The sequence below is a fragment of the Diabrotica undecimpunctata genome, chromosome 7 (assembly GCF_040954645.1).
Source record: "Diabrotica undecimpunctata isolate CICGRU chromosome 7, icDiaUnde3, whole genome shotgun sequence".
NCBI lineage: Eukaryota > Metazoa > Arthropoda > Insecta > Coleoptera > Chrysomelidae > Diabrotica > Diabrotica undecimpunctata.
Window position 1 is genome coordinate 43,554,390 of NC_092809.1, and position 20,033 is coordinate 43,574,422.

Consider the following 20,033-nt stretch of genomic DNA (forward strand, 5'->3'; position numbering starts at 1 on the left):
TCATAGCGACCGTCAAAAATGAATGCTGTGTACGGTGACTCTTCTTCTTCGATAGCGACCGTCAAAAATTGGTTTAATAAGTTTCAACGATCTCACGTCGGTTTTTGATCTCAACAAGAGCAACCGTGGGATCACTTCAGAGCAGTGTTTGACACTGTTTAAGCGCAATCCGAAGGAGTTTCTGCGCTGTTTCGTGACGGTCGTGAAGACTGTCTTATCGGCAGAAAATGTGATGGCCTTCATAAGGTGTGATCTACATCAACTACCTAAAGAAGGACAAAGCGGTCACATGACTCTACTATGCCGAATTATTGGGTCAATTTGACGCTGAATTGCAGAAAAAACTGCTCTATTTGGCGAAAAAAAGTGCTATTCCACCTTAATAACGCACCGGCCCACAGCCCGACCAATTAGGCGTCATCACGGCCCAATTCGATGAATTTCTGCTACCCAATCCACCGTATTCTCTAGATTTGGCCAAGTTCAACTTATTTTTTTTTTCCAAACTTAAAAAAGTCACTCGCCGGACATAAATTTAAGTTGAATGAGGAGTTCATAGCCACCATGGAGACCTTCTTTGGAAACCTCGATAAAACGTATTTTTCAGCGGGTTAAAAAAGTTGGATTATCCCTGGGTCAAGTGTATTGAGCTAAAAGGAGACTATGTTAAGAAATAAATTGATTTGGTACACCTGATCTTTCATTGCTTTGAACATTTCTCTTCTTTTTACAGGGTCGTAGGCTTCTTTAGTCTATAAATATGTGATTAGTATCTATGCCACATTCCAGTGTTTTTTCTAAAATTTGTTTCAGGGTTGCAATTTGACGAATTGTGGATTTACCATCTCTGAAATCAGCCTGGTATTTTTCTACTATTTGTTCTGCATATGGTGCCATAAGCTGGTATAATATTGCAGAAAATATTTTATACGCTGCATTTAGAAGAGTAATTCCTCTGCGGCATTTAAAGATATCTACTTTTTTGTGTATAGTGCAAAGTATTCCAATATTCTAATCACTTGGGAGGCATTTCTGTGATATTATGGTATTCTGGCAACCTTTCTGTATATAGCTCAGCTAGAAGATTATGTATTCCGGGTGATTTGTTTCTGGCTAGGTTTTTAACTGCGTCTTTAACTTTAAGAATCGTTGGTGGTTCCTCTTCTTCCTCGTCTGTTTCGCTTACCTCATCTCTTTAGTCTTCCAGATTTTCTTCTTCCTCCTCTATATTAAGTACCTGGATAAAGTATTACACCCATCTATTCAATACATCTTTCATTGTTAAAAGGAAATATAATAATAATAATGATTCTTTTTGCAGTATCAAATAAAGCGGTTCTGAATGTTGTTTACCGGTCCACTGTCTCACATTTTTCAATCAGATTCGTCAATTAACTGACAATTTGCGTCATTTTAATTTTCCTTACGCTATAACCTGGATAATGTTGTGCTTATCGTTTCCCATCACATGACCAAAATATTTCATTTTTCTTCATTTAACTGTGCAGAGCAATTTTGGTCGATTCGTTCAGAGTAAATATTGAATAATAAGGATACAAGGCTATACAAAGCCCCTGAAACCGTTGAAGCAATCAGTAATCAAGAAGATGTACCAGAAGTCCATCCGGAAAGAGTAGGATCGACAATTACAAAAATTAACAGCGGTAAAGTAGCTAGAATAGATGGCATAACAGTGGCACTGCTTAAATACGCTGCCAAAAAACCTGGCAAATCTTAGCAGGCATATTTACGAACTGCCGAAGATCTAGATGCTACCAGACCACTTGAATACAGCAAACATAATTCTTATTCATAAGAAAGGTAGCAAAGAGGATATCAAAAACTACAAACCTATAATTCTACTACCAATCATATACAAGATATTCACAAAGATCATCAACAAACAAGCTGGCTCCAGACGAGAATTCAGTACCCTGGATCATATCCATACGCTTCGAGAACTAATGAGTAGAGCTAAAGAATATGAAATACCGCTAGCATTAATGATCATAGATTTTGAGAAGGCTTTCGATTCTATATATCCCAAGGCAGTAATGGAAGGTTTGACTAACCAAGGCATTGACAAACCGTACACAGAAACTTTAGCAAATATATACAGACAAGCAAAAGCTAAGGTAAAAATTTATGAAAACACCACAGAATTTCCGAATTTCCCACTGCCAAAGGCGTCCGGCAAGGAGACGCAATGTCACCAAAGCTCTTCACTTCAACTTTAGAAAATATATTCAGCAAAATGAACTGCAATAATCCTGCAGAACTACAAGAACTTATAAGCGACCTAAATGCAGCTAGCAATGAAGTGGGACTAAAAATAAACTTGACAAAAACAAAAACTATGTACAACGACCTATGGGATGTCCAAGATGCAATAATAAACAACACTGCACTGAAGACAGTAAACAAGTATGTATAGGTACCTGGGGCAATTAATACATAAATCTGGCTACTTACTCCCAAAAATCAACAGAAGAATGAAACTGGCTTCTTATAACTAATCTAATCTACTAATATAAAGTTTTATTCAAATCGAAGAATCGAAGCATTCGATCAGTCTATACTACCAATCATGACACAGCTGCGAAACTTGGACACTAAAGAAAGAGATAATAACGAAACTGAAAGTCACTCAAAGGTCGATGGCGCGATGCATGCTAGGTATAGCAAAGAGAAATCGAAAAAGAATAGAATGGATCAGACAGAAAAACCTGAAGGGTCACTGATGCAATCAACAGAATTAAATCTCTAAAATGACAGTGGGAGGGAAATTTAGCGAGAAGAACTGACAATATATGGTCCACTAGAATTACACTACGGTATCCAAGAGGCGCCAAGAGACCAACCAGACAGCGAAGACAGAAAAGCAAATATTAGACGATTGTGGGCAGAAATGAAGATATGGTAAAATACGCTGAGAATGATGATGAAGGACAACAAAACACATACCTATCGATCTGCTCTCGTAAGAAGAGAAAATCATAAACGCACAAAATCTATGAAGAAAAACCGTGCAATATCTAATATGAAAGAAGGTAAAATGATAAAAGAATACAACAATGGAAAAAAAAACGAATTATAATGAAGTAAAGATGAAATGAAAATGATGAAACACAAGTACCTAGCAAACATACTCGATTTTCAGCATTATCTACGTTCATATTTCGCCGTTGAATAATAAATACTTTGCTATACTTACTTGTTGTGATTCAGAATGTGTTGTACTGAATACTGTTCTCTTTGATTCACCTGGCATAGATTTTATAAGGTTTTGTGCTTCATTTTTCATTTCTTCCACTTCTTCTGGTGTGAATAAATTTTCAATAACCGCAAAACCTTCGGTTTCAAACTAAAATAATTATAAATATAATAGTGAATATTGAATTCACAATATTAACAAGCTTTACGACTAATAAACCAAATTATTAAATTCTTGTTAGAAATAGAGTACAAAAATTGGCAAATTCAACGATATAATACATATATTATAACATTGTAGCATTTTTATTTCAACCTGTAAAGAACCGAAAATGGTTTATTATTTTTTTGCGTTTCACGGAAAATCGGCGGCACATATGCATAAGTTGGGAATAGTGATTTCACCATTTTGCTTTTGTGATAATGTTTCTGTTAGAGATTTTCATCATATTTTCCTGGAATACAAAATTAACGAGAGATATGTAGACCAATTATATTTCAGTCTACAATAACAAGAAATAGGTTTTCCAATAAGTATAAAGTATTTACTAAGTTTCCATGATATTGAGAATAATTAAATTACTAATTAATTATTTGAAAGAAATACATATTGGCATTTAAATGAAACTGATAGATATTTAATCAACTTTGGAGTCTGTTTATAATTAGCAGGTACTCTTTCGAGAAGAAATATTAATTGTCTCACTTTGAAATATGTTTGTCTTTATTTCGTCTATAGAGATTTTAAAATAAATCGCTAAGCTCTCACATCGGCGAGTTACGCAGTACATAGATAAAAAATCACTTAAGGAAATTTACACTGATTCTGGACAGAGAAGGAATTTTGAGATCGCGTCACTTCCATTTAGCGACCATGAAGGTAGGTCGTGGGAGTCCGAACCAAAAGGGGAGGACTCGTAAATCACCACAATTCACTACTTTGAGTGTGGGAAATGGGAAAATTAATTTCAAAGTTAAGTACAAATATTCAAGTACATACGATTAAGAGTCAGTGCCAACTGGAGGAAATTTAAGCACAGTTCTTCGTAAGTCTTTCTTCGAACCTTGTGCGAAAAAGAAGCAGAGGTCGACCGTGAACTAGGTGGCTAGATATAGTTAAGACCGACTTAGCGATATTAAAAATCAGATGATGCTAACAGGTCGCCAGAAACCGAACAAAATGGCGACGAATCTTAGAGTAGGTAAGGATCCACAAGGGATTGTACAGCCAAAGATGATGATGATAAGTGAATTCTGTAGTATTTCTGCTTCCTCACATTGTGCTGTTATTCATATTTGTTTTGCCTCTCTGGTTTTCTTGCATATATGAAGATGTGCTATTGATTATTGTTTCTTATTAATAATTTTTGTTGACAATTTTGCATTTTAATTAGTATTTTTTATCATCCATGATTTCTTCGCGCCCCTTTTACCGTATTAAAGTTCTTTTTCTGTTCTTTTACGTTTGTTTTTACCGTGTTCTCTGGCTCTTTTTGTTTTGGTCGTTTTCTGGTTTATTTGTTTTGAATTGCATTATAACTATTTCACTTTTTGAGTTAGCTTTTTAAAACTCTTAACAGTTTTTCTTTCAAGATGAATTAGTGGATTATGATCGGACCCGATGATCCGGGTATGTTACTAATAATCGATTATTTTGAAATCCATGATACATATTGTATATTGAGAGCTGAATACTTGAATATATAGTAAAACCTCGATATAACGGACTTCGGATATAACGGACAAAAAATCCGGTTAAATGTAAAAAAAATAAAAACATACTGTTAATATTACACATGCGTCTCATGTATGTAATCAATATGACATAAAAAAGCAAACTTTCGGGCATAAAAAAAACAAATACAAAATAAATAAATTTGCATTCGTGTGTGATGTAGAAGAGCATAGCAATCTTGGAAAACGAACGAAATTGGCTCGTGAAACTGCACTGGAAGAAGCAATCTTAAAATGGTATGGGTAACAACGTTCTAGTGGGATCCTGGTCCGAGCAGTCGAATTGAAATTTTCTGCAATTAAATTAGCACAACATATGGACATACCATTCAGAGCAAGTGATGGATGGCTCTGGCGCTTTCGTAAAAGGCACGGAATCATGAATAAAAGAATTTACGGCGAAGCTTCAACTGCACCAAAAGAAGAAACAGAACCTTTTAGGCAAAAATTAGTAGCAAATATAGCAAGTAAGTAACGAAATGCTTTTAGAATCTCAGATTTACAATGTTGACGAAACTGGTATGTTATGGCGTACTTTGCCTGAAAGCGCACAAGCCTCCAAATATGAAAAATCGGATTCTGGAAGAAAAATTAGCAAGGACAGGATCTTGACACTGCTTTGTGCTAACGCTGATGGATCGCATAGATTGACACCTGTAGTTTTTGGCAAATCTCGCAAACCTAGAGTTTTAAAAGACATAATGCATCATATGCCCCTTTCATACTATAGCTCTAAGAAGGCATGGTTCACCTCAGATATTTTCAAAAATTGGTTTTTCAAAGAAATTGTACCTTCAGTGAGAAAATTTCAGGAGAAGAAATTGGGAATACCGTCAGAAGAGGTGAAATGCTCAAAGACAACGCTCCTGCTCACCCCTCTGAAAATATTCTATGTTCAGAAGATGAAAACTTCAGGTGTATGTTTTTGCCAAAAAATACAACATCGCTTATTTAACCCATGGATCAGGGAATAATTTTAGCAGAAAAACAAATATATCGCAGAAAGTTTTTAGACGAAGTAATGGTTGTATTGTACGATGGAGATAATGCAGAAGATACAAGAGCGCAACGTACCTTGCAAAACTTAAGGTCTTACAATTTAAAATCAACAATTTTTAATTTTGCTGCAGCATGGGAGGAGGTGAAAGAGCAAACATTAAAAAATGGTTGGAAGAATTTGTTTGATGGCCAAGATGCAGACATAGATTTAGAAGGGTTGAAAGTTCTGTAGGACAATACATAATAATGCCGGAGAACATGTAGCTGAGGAAGATATTTTACAATCGCTAGAAGTAGATGAAGGTGACCCTGACTAAAAGTGAAGTAGAAGATGAAGTTATGAACCTTAAAATTGAGGACGGAAGTAAAGATAGCAAACAAGACGACAAAACAAGACTGTTAAAAATGAAGTTATCAGAGGTAAGATCGCATCTCGACGATCTAACAACATTTATTGATTATTCATCCAATAGTTAAACTGTTTTTAGGGAGTTGATTATAGAAAAACAGCAAACATGGAAAGTGCAAATGAAACTTGTTCAAAACGGGATTACCAACAGCAAGCGCGTCGATATCCACAGCAACGTCACTTCACGACGAATGTCCGAAGACAATTACTTAAATAGAATTTTGTTTGTATGTTGTATTTTTATATATATTACAGTGTACATATATATTTTCAAAAAAAAAAGTATTTTGATTTTGATTTATTTTAACCATATTTTTATATAACGGACTTTCGGCTTTAACGGACACCCCCTCCCCCCAAGTAGTCCGTTATATCGAGGTTTCACTGTATACGATTTGAATATAGTTAGATAATTATTTTGAATATAGTTTGAAGATAGTTATTTTTGGCGTCATTTTTGTAAATTAGTTTAAAATTCTGGGCAATTTTGTTGTTTTCGGTATTTTTTCTGTTTACTTGCTTAAGTTTTTTAAGTACTTAAGGCACAGTAAATTCGTTCTGTATTCATTAACAAATTCTTTTCAGCCAGTGGATCATTAAGTTTTTTTTGTAGAGAAGACAAAAAATAAAATTATTGTAAAATATATACCATAACAATATTTCTTGGAGATATAAAAGACTAATCAGAACAAATGAAATTGTTATACGAGTTGTGTGATTTAAATAACTTATCAGTATGTACGTGCTTTGTCAGCCAACTTCTGATAAACCCAATTAACATTTAACTATTACATAAAAATAAAGTTCTTTTATTTATAGCTGAGCTGATCTAGATCCTTTTCGCTTCGATTGCGGTATATAATATAAATATGTCATGCCATACCGATTGATTTTGACCGGTTTAATACTCTATCGGAGGAATTGATGAGATCACTTAATTTTCGCAGATTAATTTTTTTGTAACATTGATTCGGCAATCTGTTAGTTATAAACATTTAAATAATAAGCGTCTTTTAGGATCAAATTTTAAATTGACATTAGAGATCAGTCCAATGTCAAAATGTCTGGGTGATACAACATCGCGACTATACTCGGACAAGAAATTAGGGAGGGTGACTCATAAATGTAATATAACTACTAATTATCTTCTTCTTCGTGTGCCTCATCCTTTTAGGACGTTGGCGATCATCACGGCCTTATTTACTGTATCTGCAGCAGTTCTGAAGAGTTCTATTGTTGTCCACTCCACTGCTTTAAAATTTTCAACCAGGACATGCGTCGTCTCCCCGGTTCTCTTTTTCCGTTCACTTGTCCTTGTATAACCAATCGCATCAACTCATATTTTTTATTTCTTAGTATGTGACCAAAGTAGCTTATTTTTCTCTCCTTTATAGTTTTGAGTATTTCTTTTTCTTTTAATGTTTCCGTGTTTGTTACGTGTTTTGGCCATGAAATTTTCCACATTCTTCGATTACACCGTATCTGAAAGCTGAAGTCTTCTTTCAGTTGCGTCCATGACTTTCCAGGCTTCAACTCCATATAAAAGGGTAGAGAATACGTTCCATCTCAAGAGGTACGCAGCATACGAATTGTACGGGATGCAAATCAAATACGCCGTTTAATAATAAAGAAATAAAAATAATATCGATTCATTTTGATAGCACTCTGTATATTTTAATGGGTAATATGTGGTTCTTTATAGTGAGCCAGCTATAAAAATAAATATGTTCTAGCAAATTAAAATTTAGTCAGCACAATTTATCAGGATTCTTAATTATTTTCAATCCACAAGGAAACTAAGTTCTTGTAGCTGGCTGTATACCATGTATCACAAAAAATTTGTTAAAAATGCTTTATAAAAGTTATATAAATTAAAAAACCCAATCGGGCTATGTCATGAAGACAAAATGTTTTCGGAAACCATGTTCCATCATCAGTGTCTAGGTGTACATTCCAGTTGCTATCATCAAGTCCTCGTAGACACTTTGTCTCAGGACCAGCAACTTCATGTGGAGTCGTACGTTGCCATGTTGCCATATAAGACTAAATAATGTAAACTAAATTGTAATCTATAACTTTTAACGGGTTTTTTTTACCCAGATATTTAGTGGCTCACAACATGTACACCTAGACACTGATGATGGAATATGGATTCCGAAAACGTTTTGTCTTCATGACATAGCTCGATTGGGTTTTTTAATTATATACCTTTTATAAAGGATTTTTAACAAATTTTTTCTTAATTATTTACTCTCTATCACGTGGCGCTTCATGAAGGCATCTTAAAAGTAATGTCTACGTCGAAATTTGAATGTATATAAGACATTTATTTTGAAAAATGAAAATAGGTAGACAACAACTTTTTTTAAATAATTTGTTTAGATAATTAAATACCAAATATAACGATTGTTAGTAAAAACGATTTTATTTTTAGCCATTTTTACACTCTGATTTTTTAAGCGTAAACAGTCGACCAATAGGGATCTATTTAGTGGGTAACACCGACCCGCAAACCCATCTTTCTAGTTGTACTGCTCATAAATAGGTATATCCAATACACTAACGTATTCTAGTCCAAGCAGCAGACTATTTAGACCTTATACGTTAGCATTTCTGTTTTCTGGCCAGAGTTTGAACTATAAATTGACTAGATCACTCACAGCGAAGTCCGGTCAGCTTGAGTATTTAACGAACGATTTTATTCTAGTCGTAGATAAGCCTTTTACGATTTTAGGAAGATTAATAAATAGTTAAATAGACAATCTAAAAATGGAAATTAGCTTGCATTCTGAGATTTAAAATTACGAGTATCGTTATCGTACCTAGCAGCTTTAACATAAGCTAACCGGATAAGATGGACAGGACATGTGGTAAGATCAGAGGAAAACAGAATGCTAAAAACAGTATTTTTTGAGAGACCAGACGATAGAAGCTCAGTAGGCCGTCCCAAGTAACAGATGGAAGGATAATGGTGAAGCCGATTTATCTAGGATTGGGATACAACAATGAAAAATGGAAGCTCAAGATAATAGAAGATGGCGGGCTATAGTGGATGCGGCGAAGACTCACTCCGAGTTGTAAAGCCAGTTAAGAAGAAGAAGATCTTTAACATACATCTAATAAATTCATTCTTGACCGTTTTGGATAAAAAGTATATTACATCGATAAAAAGATTTATATTTACCACATTGAGCTTTTTTAATCCTGGGAATCCATCGAGTTTTCTGACTCGTTGGCGCCGACCCTTTTTTTTCTTTCTCCCTGGGCCCGCCTGAATACAATGTCTCCGTTATAACGGAAGCTAAAGCTTAGTGTTTGCTGCCAATTGTTGTTTCCTACACCCAGTCTAGAATTTTTGTACCCTGTACAGGTCTTTTGCTTGGTGTGTCCTAAATATACCAGGGTCTCCTGTTGGTTGCCCATACAGTTTTTATCTTTTACGGCCCAGCGCGTCACAATCGCATAACAAATGTCTTTCAGTTTCTAATTCCTTATCACAGAATCTGTAGTTAAGGTCTTCATTGTAAATGCCTATTGTATTCAGGAGTTCTGTTACTGGTGTATGCCCGGTCAACATTCCTGTTACTATTCTCAGTTTGTTCCTGCTCACGTAAAGCAGTTCTTCCGTTCTTTTTCTCCATGGTCCACCAATGAAGATTTTTCCATGTGTTTGTTACAGCCCGTTCTTAATTCGTTCGATCATCTTTTTGCAAGTTGATCTGCTTTTTCGTTGCCTTCGATACCCTGATGTCCTGGTACTCAGACAAGCTTAATATTGTTCCGGTCTCCCAGTTCATTCAGTTCTTTGATGCAGTCCCACACCAGCCTAGAAGTTACTTCCTGACACGTCAGTGGCTTCAGTGCCGCTTGACTGTCAGAAAATATATGGATATGCTCTTTTGAAAGAGCTCTCTCATTATTTTCTTTTGCACATTGCAGTATCGCATAAATCTTCGCTTGAAAAACAGTGCAGTTCCTCCCCAAGGCAAAGCTTTCGCTAATTCTTGAATTATTGGAGTATATTCCTACCCCCACACCCTCTATAGTTTTGGATCCATCTGTGTACCAAATCTTACCCTGTTGGTTAGGGTACTCCTTGTTTCTCTATACATTCCTGTCTGAAATAGACACCCTATATGAATTCTTAAAATTATATTTTTTTTGTCATGATATTCACACGCCCTTCATTGCAAAGTTTCAGTAATTGTTTTACTCTGTAGGCTCTCAATCTTGCTTCTCCTTGTATTATCAAATGCAAGGGAGGCAGACCTAGTAGTTTAAAGTGTCTTAGTCCATCACATCGTCGCTGCATATATAATTGAGGGTTTCATCATCATGGTGTACACCCAGTGCACCATGTCCGGATTTAATCCCCATTTCTTCCCATACATACGCCTGACCTTCATAAGTGTTGTAACTGTACTGCTTGTTACTTTTTCTAATTGCCGGTTCCAGGTAAGTTTCGAGTCTAGTATAACCCCGAGATACTTTACCTCTCCCTTTAGCTGAATTACTTGTCCCTGCAGCTTTAGAGGACCTTATCTCATCCAACTTCCACATTTTCTTTTCTATTTTCATGACATGGGCAATATCGTTTTCCCAATTTGAGGGATGTATGTAATCTATAGTGGTTTGTAATAGGCGCATCGCCAATTTTAAATGTTACGTTCTCTCGGGCAACATATCGCTTCATTTGAGCTCAAAATAATTCAATTGAATTGAAGAAAATTTACTAAGATGCAAATTGGAGCTGGAAGGTCAGATAATAGAATAAATGATGGAGTTTAAATATCTAGGCATCACATTATCTAGCTACGGAAAGCTCGAAGCAGAAATGGAAGATGAAGTGAATAGAGAAAACAGAGCCGCAGGACGCTGAATGAAAACATATTGAAAAATAAAAATATCTGGAAAGAAATGAAACGCAGAATTTACAACATAGTAATCAGACCAATAATGACATACGCGGCAGAAACACGACCTGACACAGAGAGGATAGAAAGAATGTTAGAAACAGTAGAGATGAAAACACCTAGAAAAGTTGACGGTAAAAAACTACAAGGCAGAGCTAGAAGTACAGATATACGACGTAGATGCAAGGACTGGGTAAGAAATAGAAGATCAAATTGGAATGATCATATAAGCAGAATGACAACAAATAGAGTAGTAAAGACGACAAGAGACGATTCCCCAATAGGAAGACGATCAGACGATGGAAGGACAACTTACTGGAGGCACATTGAAAAACAGAGTCATGACTATATAAAAAGAAGAAGAAGAAGAAGGATTCAACTCTCAATGATGGTGGAAGTCCATGAAGTCTAGACATTGATTCAACAGCATATTGACGATATCTACCACGATGCTCCTTGATTATTGTCATATCCTCTTGTAAATGAAATACATTTTTCTCGTAGCCAGCTCTGCATGACGGATTTTCTAACTGGAATGCGTTCAACAAGTCGGCTGTGGTAAGATGAATTATCCACTACTATGACAGAGTTACTATTTATACGCTGGAGAATGTTCTCGAACAACTTCTCGAAATATATGGAGTTCATGTCTTTATGATAGTCACAGGTTTTCCTCCATATTAAAACAAGGGCACCATTTTGCAGAAAACCAAATCGCTGCCAATATGGGCGACTATCAGACACTGGTGCTCACCTAATGATACTGATTTACTGTTCAGATCATGCAATGTTTTTCGTTTTTTTTTGGGCTTTATCCAACTTAATAGTTTTTCGTTCGTCCAGATTTGTATATGGAGTTTTTTCTCGCGCATAATACGTTCAACTGTTGCCACTGATACTGTTAAAAAAGAACAGCGACTAACAGCTTCCGTCGAGGGGAACTTTTTTTAGTCCATCATTTACCTTCCAGATAATTTGTTTTTTCTCTTGTGAGATGTGTTTATGACGTGGATGTCGTGTACTTGTACCATTTGTTATATCCATTGTTATTCTAAGAAAAACTGATGGAGTATATCGAAAATCGTCTTACTTTAGCCTAATATTTTGTCTTAATTTACAATAAAAAACTAATTAACACAATGAGTACGAAAACTATCCAGACGAAGCAATCAAACACAAATTTAACAGCCGATACTACAACTACAATGATAAGATAAGCACTGATTGCTAAAACTGTTGGCATGTTTTAATTTTAGCCGCTAGCATTTTAGCCGATCTAAGTTACCTACAGCTTTATAGGAACTGACATCATTTGCTGCAAAATGCAAAGATTTTATACGAAAGCTGCACTCTTTCGTTGAAAGTTTTATCAGTTGATAAAAATTTTATTTAAAAAATTGATTTCGCGCTGAACACATTCAAAATCGCCGGTCGCTTCAAGCGTTATTTCTGAGCTAACCGTTCATTATCCAGAAAAACTGCTAATAAACATTTTTGTTCAAAATTATCTCCGCTACATTTCTTATTTAAAACATTTTTTTACGGCGTACATATTCTTGGTAAGTCGATGTTTTCCGTTTCTCGCCCCTACCGCCCATCGAGGGGGTTTAGGACGAAACCCGAGGGTAGGAACCGCAAATTTTTTTGCATCTTTTTGGGTTCGCAAAATTGACATCCTCAACAAAATTCACCGTATTCGTCTCGTTTTTACAGATCAAAACTACTGGACTACTAATAAGTATTCTAATAGATGAAGATTCTTGATTCTGTAGCATATAGTGAACTTTTTATCAATTAAATAAAACAGTGTTAAGAAATTAATTTTAAAACGGATATTGAAACTAGTAATACGATAAGCAATTTAAATAATATCGTGTTGACCTTCGAGATGTGTGTTAACAAACATTTTTTACATTATTAAATACAGATAATTAAACCAAGATACTGGTATCAATATGTAATCAACTGTGGACACACTTAGGACATTTTTCATAGATATTTTTTTTAGCATTTACTTACTTTACACAACCAAAGAGATATTTAAGCTATAAGGCAAACAATATAAATACTCCAGTAAATTACTGTTTTCGAGTGTAATTTTCTTCGTCACGATGGATTAACTTGAATATTTATATTTAGGTTCCTCTTACCCTCTACTTCACTTTTGGACTCAAGCCCAGGGTTGCTTTACTAGGGCGGTGAATGTCACCACTTCTCAGGAGTGAAAAAACGTAATGAAAATCATCGTGAGAATCACCCGCTAATTAGCGCCCCAAATAAATTAATCGTTACAACTTTACAATTTATTGTTTATATGATCTGTAAGTTTGACCGGTTCAAAGTGCTTATTTAAAAAAAAAATTGGTTTTAAACTAAAAGAAAAAGTTTTGAAACTTTGAAAAAATTGCCATTTTTCAAAAAAACTTAAAATTTTGTTTTTTTTTGTTTTTCTGTAAGACATTAAAAATAACTGAACTAAGAACTGAACTCTGAACTAGGTAGGGGTCCTTCAGTACTCTACGCAAGAGTCCTCAACCCCGACACGGCTCGTCCCAATGGCTGATAGGAAAGTTGCTCTAGATATGCTGGACAGGTAAGAATAAGGCTTAAACAGATAAGTACCCGCGGATCAACTGAGGACATGACACAAGTCAGCCGATGTGTCATTATTGGCCCGTGGTTGAGGAATACAATTCCTGACAGATGCGGTACCACATAGTGATATTGCGAACACTCACCAATCCGTCTGGCAGGCGTGGTGTTTTAATGCCAATATACCCCTTAAAACCGCGATGTCAGATTTTAAAACAAATACAGATTTACCCCAGGTGAGTAGGATGCGTCCAAAATATCTCACTGATTTATTAGTCTGTCCCAAGGATTTTGGGCGGGGGACAAAAAACTGACTATACGGAAACCCAAAAACCCCATAACTCTTTACGTTAGTACATACAATCCCAGAAGTCTACTGTCCGAGGAGAGATTCACAGAAATGGAAACTGAAATGAATAAAATTAAATGGGATGCCATAGATATCAGCGCAGTTAGAAAGAGAGGTGAAACTTTAAAAACACTGGAATCAGGGCATATATTCTATCAGATTGGCCCAGAAACTACATCAGTCGAAGGCATCGGTTTCTTTGTCTATAAAAACCACGCGAACAAGATAATAAACATCCAAAGTATATCAACTATAGTTGACAAAATTATTCAAGTATACGCTAAAACAACAGATCATACAGATGAAGAAATCGAATTTTTTTATGACGATATATCTACTGCGCTTAATTACTTTCGTACTCAATTCACAATTCTATGTCGGGATTTCAACGTAAAAATAGGTGTAGAAGAAGCAAAGCTAGAAACATCCTTGGGAAAATTCGGTTCCACAGAAAGAAATGACCGAGGAGAAACGCTACTAGGATTGTTACTCCAGAATAATTTATTCAACATGAACAGCTTCTTTCACAAAAATATGCACAGAAGATGGACCTGGGAAAGTCCAAACGGTAGAACAAAGAACGAAATCGTTCCTACATCATAAGTGACAAAAAACAAATAATTAAAGATGTAACAATACTCAACACGTTCACCACAGGCAGTGACCACAGAATAATACGAGCGAAAGTCCAAATCAACATAAAAAGAGAAAGGAACATAATAATTAAAAATAAATCTCATGGTATTTGGACACCCCCAGTAGATATCAATCAATATCAGGCACATATCAATAATAAGCTACTACTTCATGAAACCTCCGAGAATGATCTTATCATATACTGAAACGATGCTGGATCAAAGAAGATAAATGAGAAGCGATAAGAATACAGACAGCCACACTCTAAGAGAAATGAATAAAACGGTTTCGAATACAATCAGGAGAGATTTAAGGAAATTATTACCGATAATATTAAACGCACTATACAGGAAAATCTTCTTCTTCCTATGCCGTCTCCATTAACGGAGGTTGGCGACCACATTTTTAAAAGCTTCTCTGTCTTTTGCAACGTGGAATAATTCGTCTACAGTCATGTTTGTCCAGTCCCGAAATAACAGCCTAAAAGTTCTACGTAGAAAGCTAACGAATGGGAAATGCGAAATTCATAAATTAAGAAACAAGCAAAATGAAATTATATTACGTAGAGACGAGTTAATACAGGTCGTTGAAGAGTTTACGAGGAATTATATAGAAGTAGACGAGATGATCAAACAGGAACACACATAGCTATTTCAAAGATCATTAATCAAGGTTCCGAACTAATGCCAGGGATAAAGGTAGATGAGATCCGACAATCATTAAGAAAAATGAAAAATAAAGGCCCAGGAGAGGATGAAATTGTAATAGAAGCTATCGTAAATGGAGGAGATATGTTATTAAATAAATTAAGGAAACTGTTTAATCTATGTTTGCAGCAAAGAGAGGTGCCCAAAGAATAGAACAATGCTATAATCACCCTTTTGCATAAAACAGGAGATAGAACGGGCCTAGAAAATTATAGACCTATTAGCCTGTTGAACCACATATACAAGCTCTTCACTAGGTTAGTGACATCAATATTGGAGGCAAAAATTAGATTTCTACCAACCGAGAGACCAGGCAGGATTCTGTTCAAATTATGGTACCAATGATGACCTCTATACAGTAAAGACGCTAATTGAAAAATCTATAGAATACAACAAACCTCTTGCCCTCACTTTAATAGATTTTCATAAAGCGTTCGACACGATCGAAATAGACAGCATTATAAATGCAATGCATGGCAGCAGGATTGACCATAGGTATAGTGAACTTATTTACAATATTTGCAAAAATGACACTATGACTGTTAAAATACACGATCAAACCCAACCAATAAAAATAAAATGTAGGATAAGACAAGGAGATACGTCACCGAAATTATTCATAACGGCATTAGAGTATGCATTTAAGATGGTCAATTAGGACCACAGAGGAGTAACAATAGACGGCGAAAAGCTTAACCATCTCCTTTTCGCAGATGACATTATCCTTATCACAGATAATTTAGAAGAAGCCACAGATGTGTTAAATGAATTGGACTTTGCATGTTCGAAGGTGGGCCTCAGAATGAACTTGACCAAAACTAAGTTTATGACAAATATGGACCCCGATATTCGTTTAACTATTCAAAACAAAGTGGTAGAACTGGCGGAGAAATATAAGTATTTGGGTCATGAAATAAGAATCAGCAGGCATAACGAAACATTCAAAATCCAAAGACGAATTACTTTAGCGTGGGCAGCCTTTGGAAAACTGCGAAACACACTTAGGGCCAACATACCAATTAGCCTCAAAAGAAAAGTATTTGACCAATGCGTATTACCGGTCATGATCTATGGGGTGGAAACTATGACTCTAACAAAGACTACGGCTTCGAAATTGAGAATGGCACAGATACGAATGGAACGGTCTAGCTGGGAGTGACGTTGCGGACCGAATAAGAAACGAAGATCTGCGAAGAAGGACGAGTATTGCTGATATTTCCATAGCGGAACTGAAATGGAACTGGGCAGGCCATGCAACGAGAATGCACGACTCACGATAGACGAACAAAATTACAAATTGAAGGACAAGAGCAGACAAACGTAGAAGAGGAAGACCATCTACACGTTGGGCTGACCACATCAGGCGTATCACCAAAAAATTTCAACAAAGAGCAGAAATTGGAAAGAATGGTGGAGTTTAAGGGAGGCCTATGTCCAGCAGTATACGTGATAAATGAAGGCTGGATGATGGTGAAGACAAAAATTAGAGACTTATTCAAACCTTTTTAACTACAGCCCTTTTAAAAATAAGAGTTTCAAAAATTAATCAAAATGATTTTATTGCCCTTAAAAAACTCCCAAAATGGTTTTTTAATGCTTAAATTTTAATTAGCTTAAAAGCTAACCGAGTTATGAGTAAAAAACCAATCACATATTTTAGGAGATATCAGAACTTGTATACTGGAGCATTGTAAGATACACCTATTATAGTGTGCTATTAAGGCACAGACATACTTTCACCCATCCTTACAAACTAATAGGGGTTGTTTTTTAAGCTGAAATAAAATAAATTTATATCTAACATTTTGATTAAAAAAATTATTATACCTATTTATAAGTTCAATGAATTTTACCACATAATTTAGAAATTATGTGGTAAAAAATTAAAACAGTGAAGAAATCTAAATGTAATGTCACTGTCACTGTATAACTAAATAATTCCAAATTGCTTGAATTTACAATTATATATTATGATTTTTTTAATAGGGGTCGTTTTCACACCAAAAAAATAAAAAGGAACCAACGGCACAAGTAAAATTTTGAAGTGGGGGGTAAGTATAACCTAAATTCAAATTTCCATGCAAATCAGTGGAGACAAGGTATTCAATGACATTGTTTTAATTATAACTAATCTAGGAGGTCAGATTTAGGGGTTAAATTGTGATAAAATCTTAAATTATGTTGTTTAATGTCATTTAAGTAAAGATCAAATCAATTACCCGCTTTAATTTACAATCATACTGTTTTTTTTTATTTTAGAAGTAGTTTTTACTGTACCAGGCGTATAACGGCATAATAAAAAGCAACCAACGGCACAAATCCAAAAGTGAAGTGGAGGATAAGTAGAACCAAAGAATATATTCTTTGGTAGAACCTAAAACCAAATTTTCATGCAATTCGGTGGCGACACGGAAAATTACAGGGTATCGCCGTAATATCGGACTAAAAGGTCATGAAAATCGATTGAAAGAAAAGCAAAAATATAATTTAAAAAACTATTCCGGTAGCGGCGGATACGCGCAAGAATACACTAACCAGGTATTCATTAAAATACAAATATGTAGTTAAGTAAAATGTAGCAAAGAATATGCGGAACTTCATAACAGCAAAAGAAGAAAAACTAAAGTAGAATGATGGAATAAACGCGCTCTTTAGAGTTTTACTTTATCAAGAAACGTTACTGATTCACCTATGAATCTGTTTTAATAAAGAAAACTCAAAATTTTCCATATATGATATGCATACTTTCATTGTTAATCATCTGGTTGAATATAGCCTACAGAATTTGAATTTTATTTACCTCTCCCACGTTGATCTATGACGAGCAAAGGTTTACTAATCGATATTTTAAATTTTAAACATTACATAAACTGAGAAAATGACCGGAAATATTTGCCGATACGAACAAGCATTAAAAATATAGTTTCTGTCATTTATATTCCCAAAAACAAACTTCCTATTTCAAATATAAACAAATAACTGAATGTTAAGACACAAGTTTAAAGTTACTTTAAATTTAAAAAATACCTTTCTTTTCACGTCGTCAAACATTATTTTAATTGTTCACTGAACTACAATAATTATCACTGTAAAATCGATTTTCAAACTCGTTTAAATTAAAGCCAAATCGTATCTGGCAAATTCTGTTTTCAAAGCACTCAAAGTGATTGAAACAGTTGACTTTAGTCCCATTTAGAAGGTCGTAAATGTGCCATGTTGCCGATATGACTGTAAAATTTGATAATAGTAGATATTATGTTGTCGAGAAGGAATGTTTGTAAATAATAATAATTTTGTTTTGTCATCAAGTGCCACCAATCACGCACTTCGATGTTCATTGCCTTCCTTCTGGAACATATAATTAAATTTAATTGGTTGAGAAATGAAAAAGTTTCATATAAAAGTTAATTTATCTTTAAATATGGGACATTTTCGGATCTCAAGTCAGTAGTGTCTAACTCATGGTTTTACCCGTGTAGGGTAGCTCCCTAGAGCACTTTGCTCGAAGGGCTCTGTTTCTTTCTAAGACTCTGAAGCTGAGTTTTTTTCTTCTTAGAAAGAATGTGTTTTATTTCAACCACCTAATAAAACCACAATGGCATTGTCTCTTCAAGATAATGCCACAATAAGAACGTACCGGCCAACTACGCAATATAACACCATATTGCGCAATAGTTGGACAAATTAATAAACATGGAATTTTGCACCAAGTTGCAATCAGTTTTTCATACGTTTATTAATTACACCGGAGACGACAGTTTGCTACCGTAAAAAATGAGGCTACTTTTTCTTTAGGTTTTGTGATGATATGATACATACACTTTTGTTTTATTATAATTTTAAAAATATAACGTGAGAACTCAATCTTTCCTCTATGTTCAGTGAAAACTATAATTCACTATATGTTATGGAAATTAAGAAAATGTCAAATAAAGTTGTCACAAAGCCTCCCCATGGAAGGAGGTTTCTTTGTGACATGTAATTTTTTCTGAATATATATATATATATATATATATATATATATATATATATATATATATATATATATATATATATATATTCAGAATATAAATATAAATAATATATATATATATATATATATATATATATATATATATATATATATATATATTTTGAATATATATATAATAAGCATAATATAGGAAGCTAATAAAGTAAAAATAAAAAAATTTAAATTAAAATTTTATTTTCCATAAATTTAACGTCATGTTAACAACAAAATATTCAAGAATATGTAGGTAGGTAATTTAATGGGCATAATAATTTGGTCGTTTCTGTAAAATATTCCATCTTCTTTTTTTAGGCCACTTCCGATATTTTTCAACACGTTCCATTATATCAACCATTGCTCCTGTTTTGAAGACATTATTGTCCTGATTTGACCAGGACAATATTTTCCTTCAAATTGTACAATTGCGTACTTTTCCACTGACTTATCCACTTTTTTGAGTACTAAAACA

At 34.7% G+C, this 20,033-nt stretch overlaps 1 protein-coding gene across 1 annotated transcript in view; it reads right to left on the minus strand.

Annotated features, from left to right (window-relative positions):
• Positions 1 to 18,736, minus strand: part of LOC140446318 (phytanoyl-CoA dioxygenase domain-containing protein 1 homolog) — a 22,330-nt gene extending 3,594 nt beyond the window's left edge. The window contains exons 1-2 of the mRNA XM_072538859.1: positions 18,580 to 18,736; positions 3,215 to 3,364 (exon numbers count right to left, since the gene is read on the minus strand). Of these exons, the coding sequence (XP_072394960.1) occupies positions 3,215 to 3,364; positions 18,580 to 18,603 (174 nt within the window). The 5' untranslated portion in view covers positions 18,604 to 18,736. The remainder of the gene's footprint in view (positions 1 to 3,214; positions 3,365 to 18,579) is intronic.
• Positions 18,737 to 20,033: the final 1,297 nt, after the last annotated feature.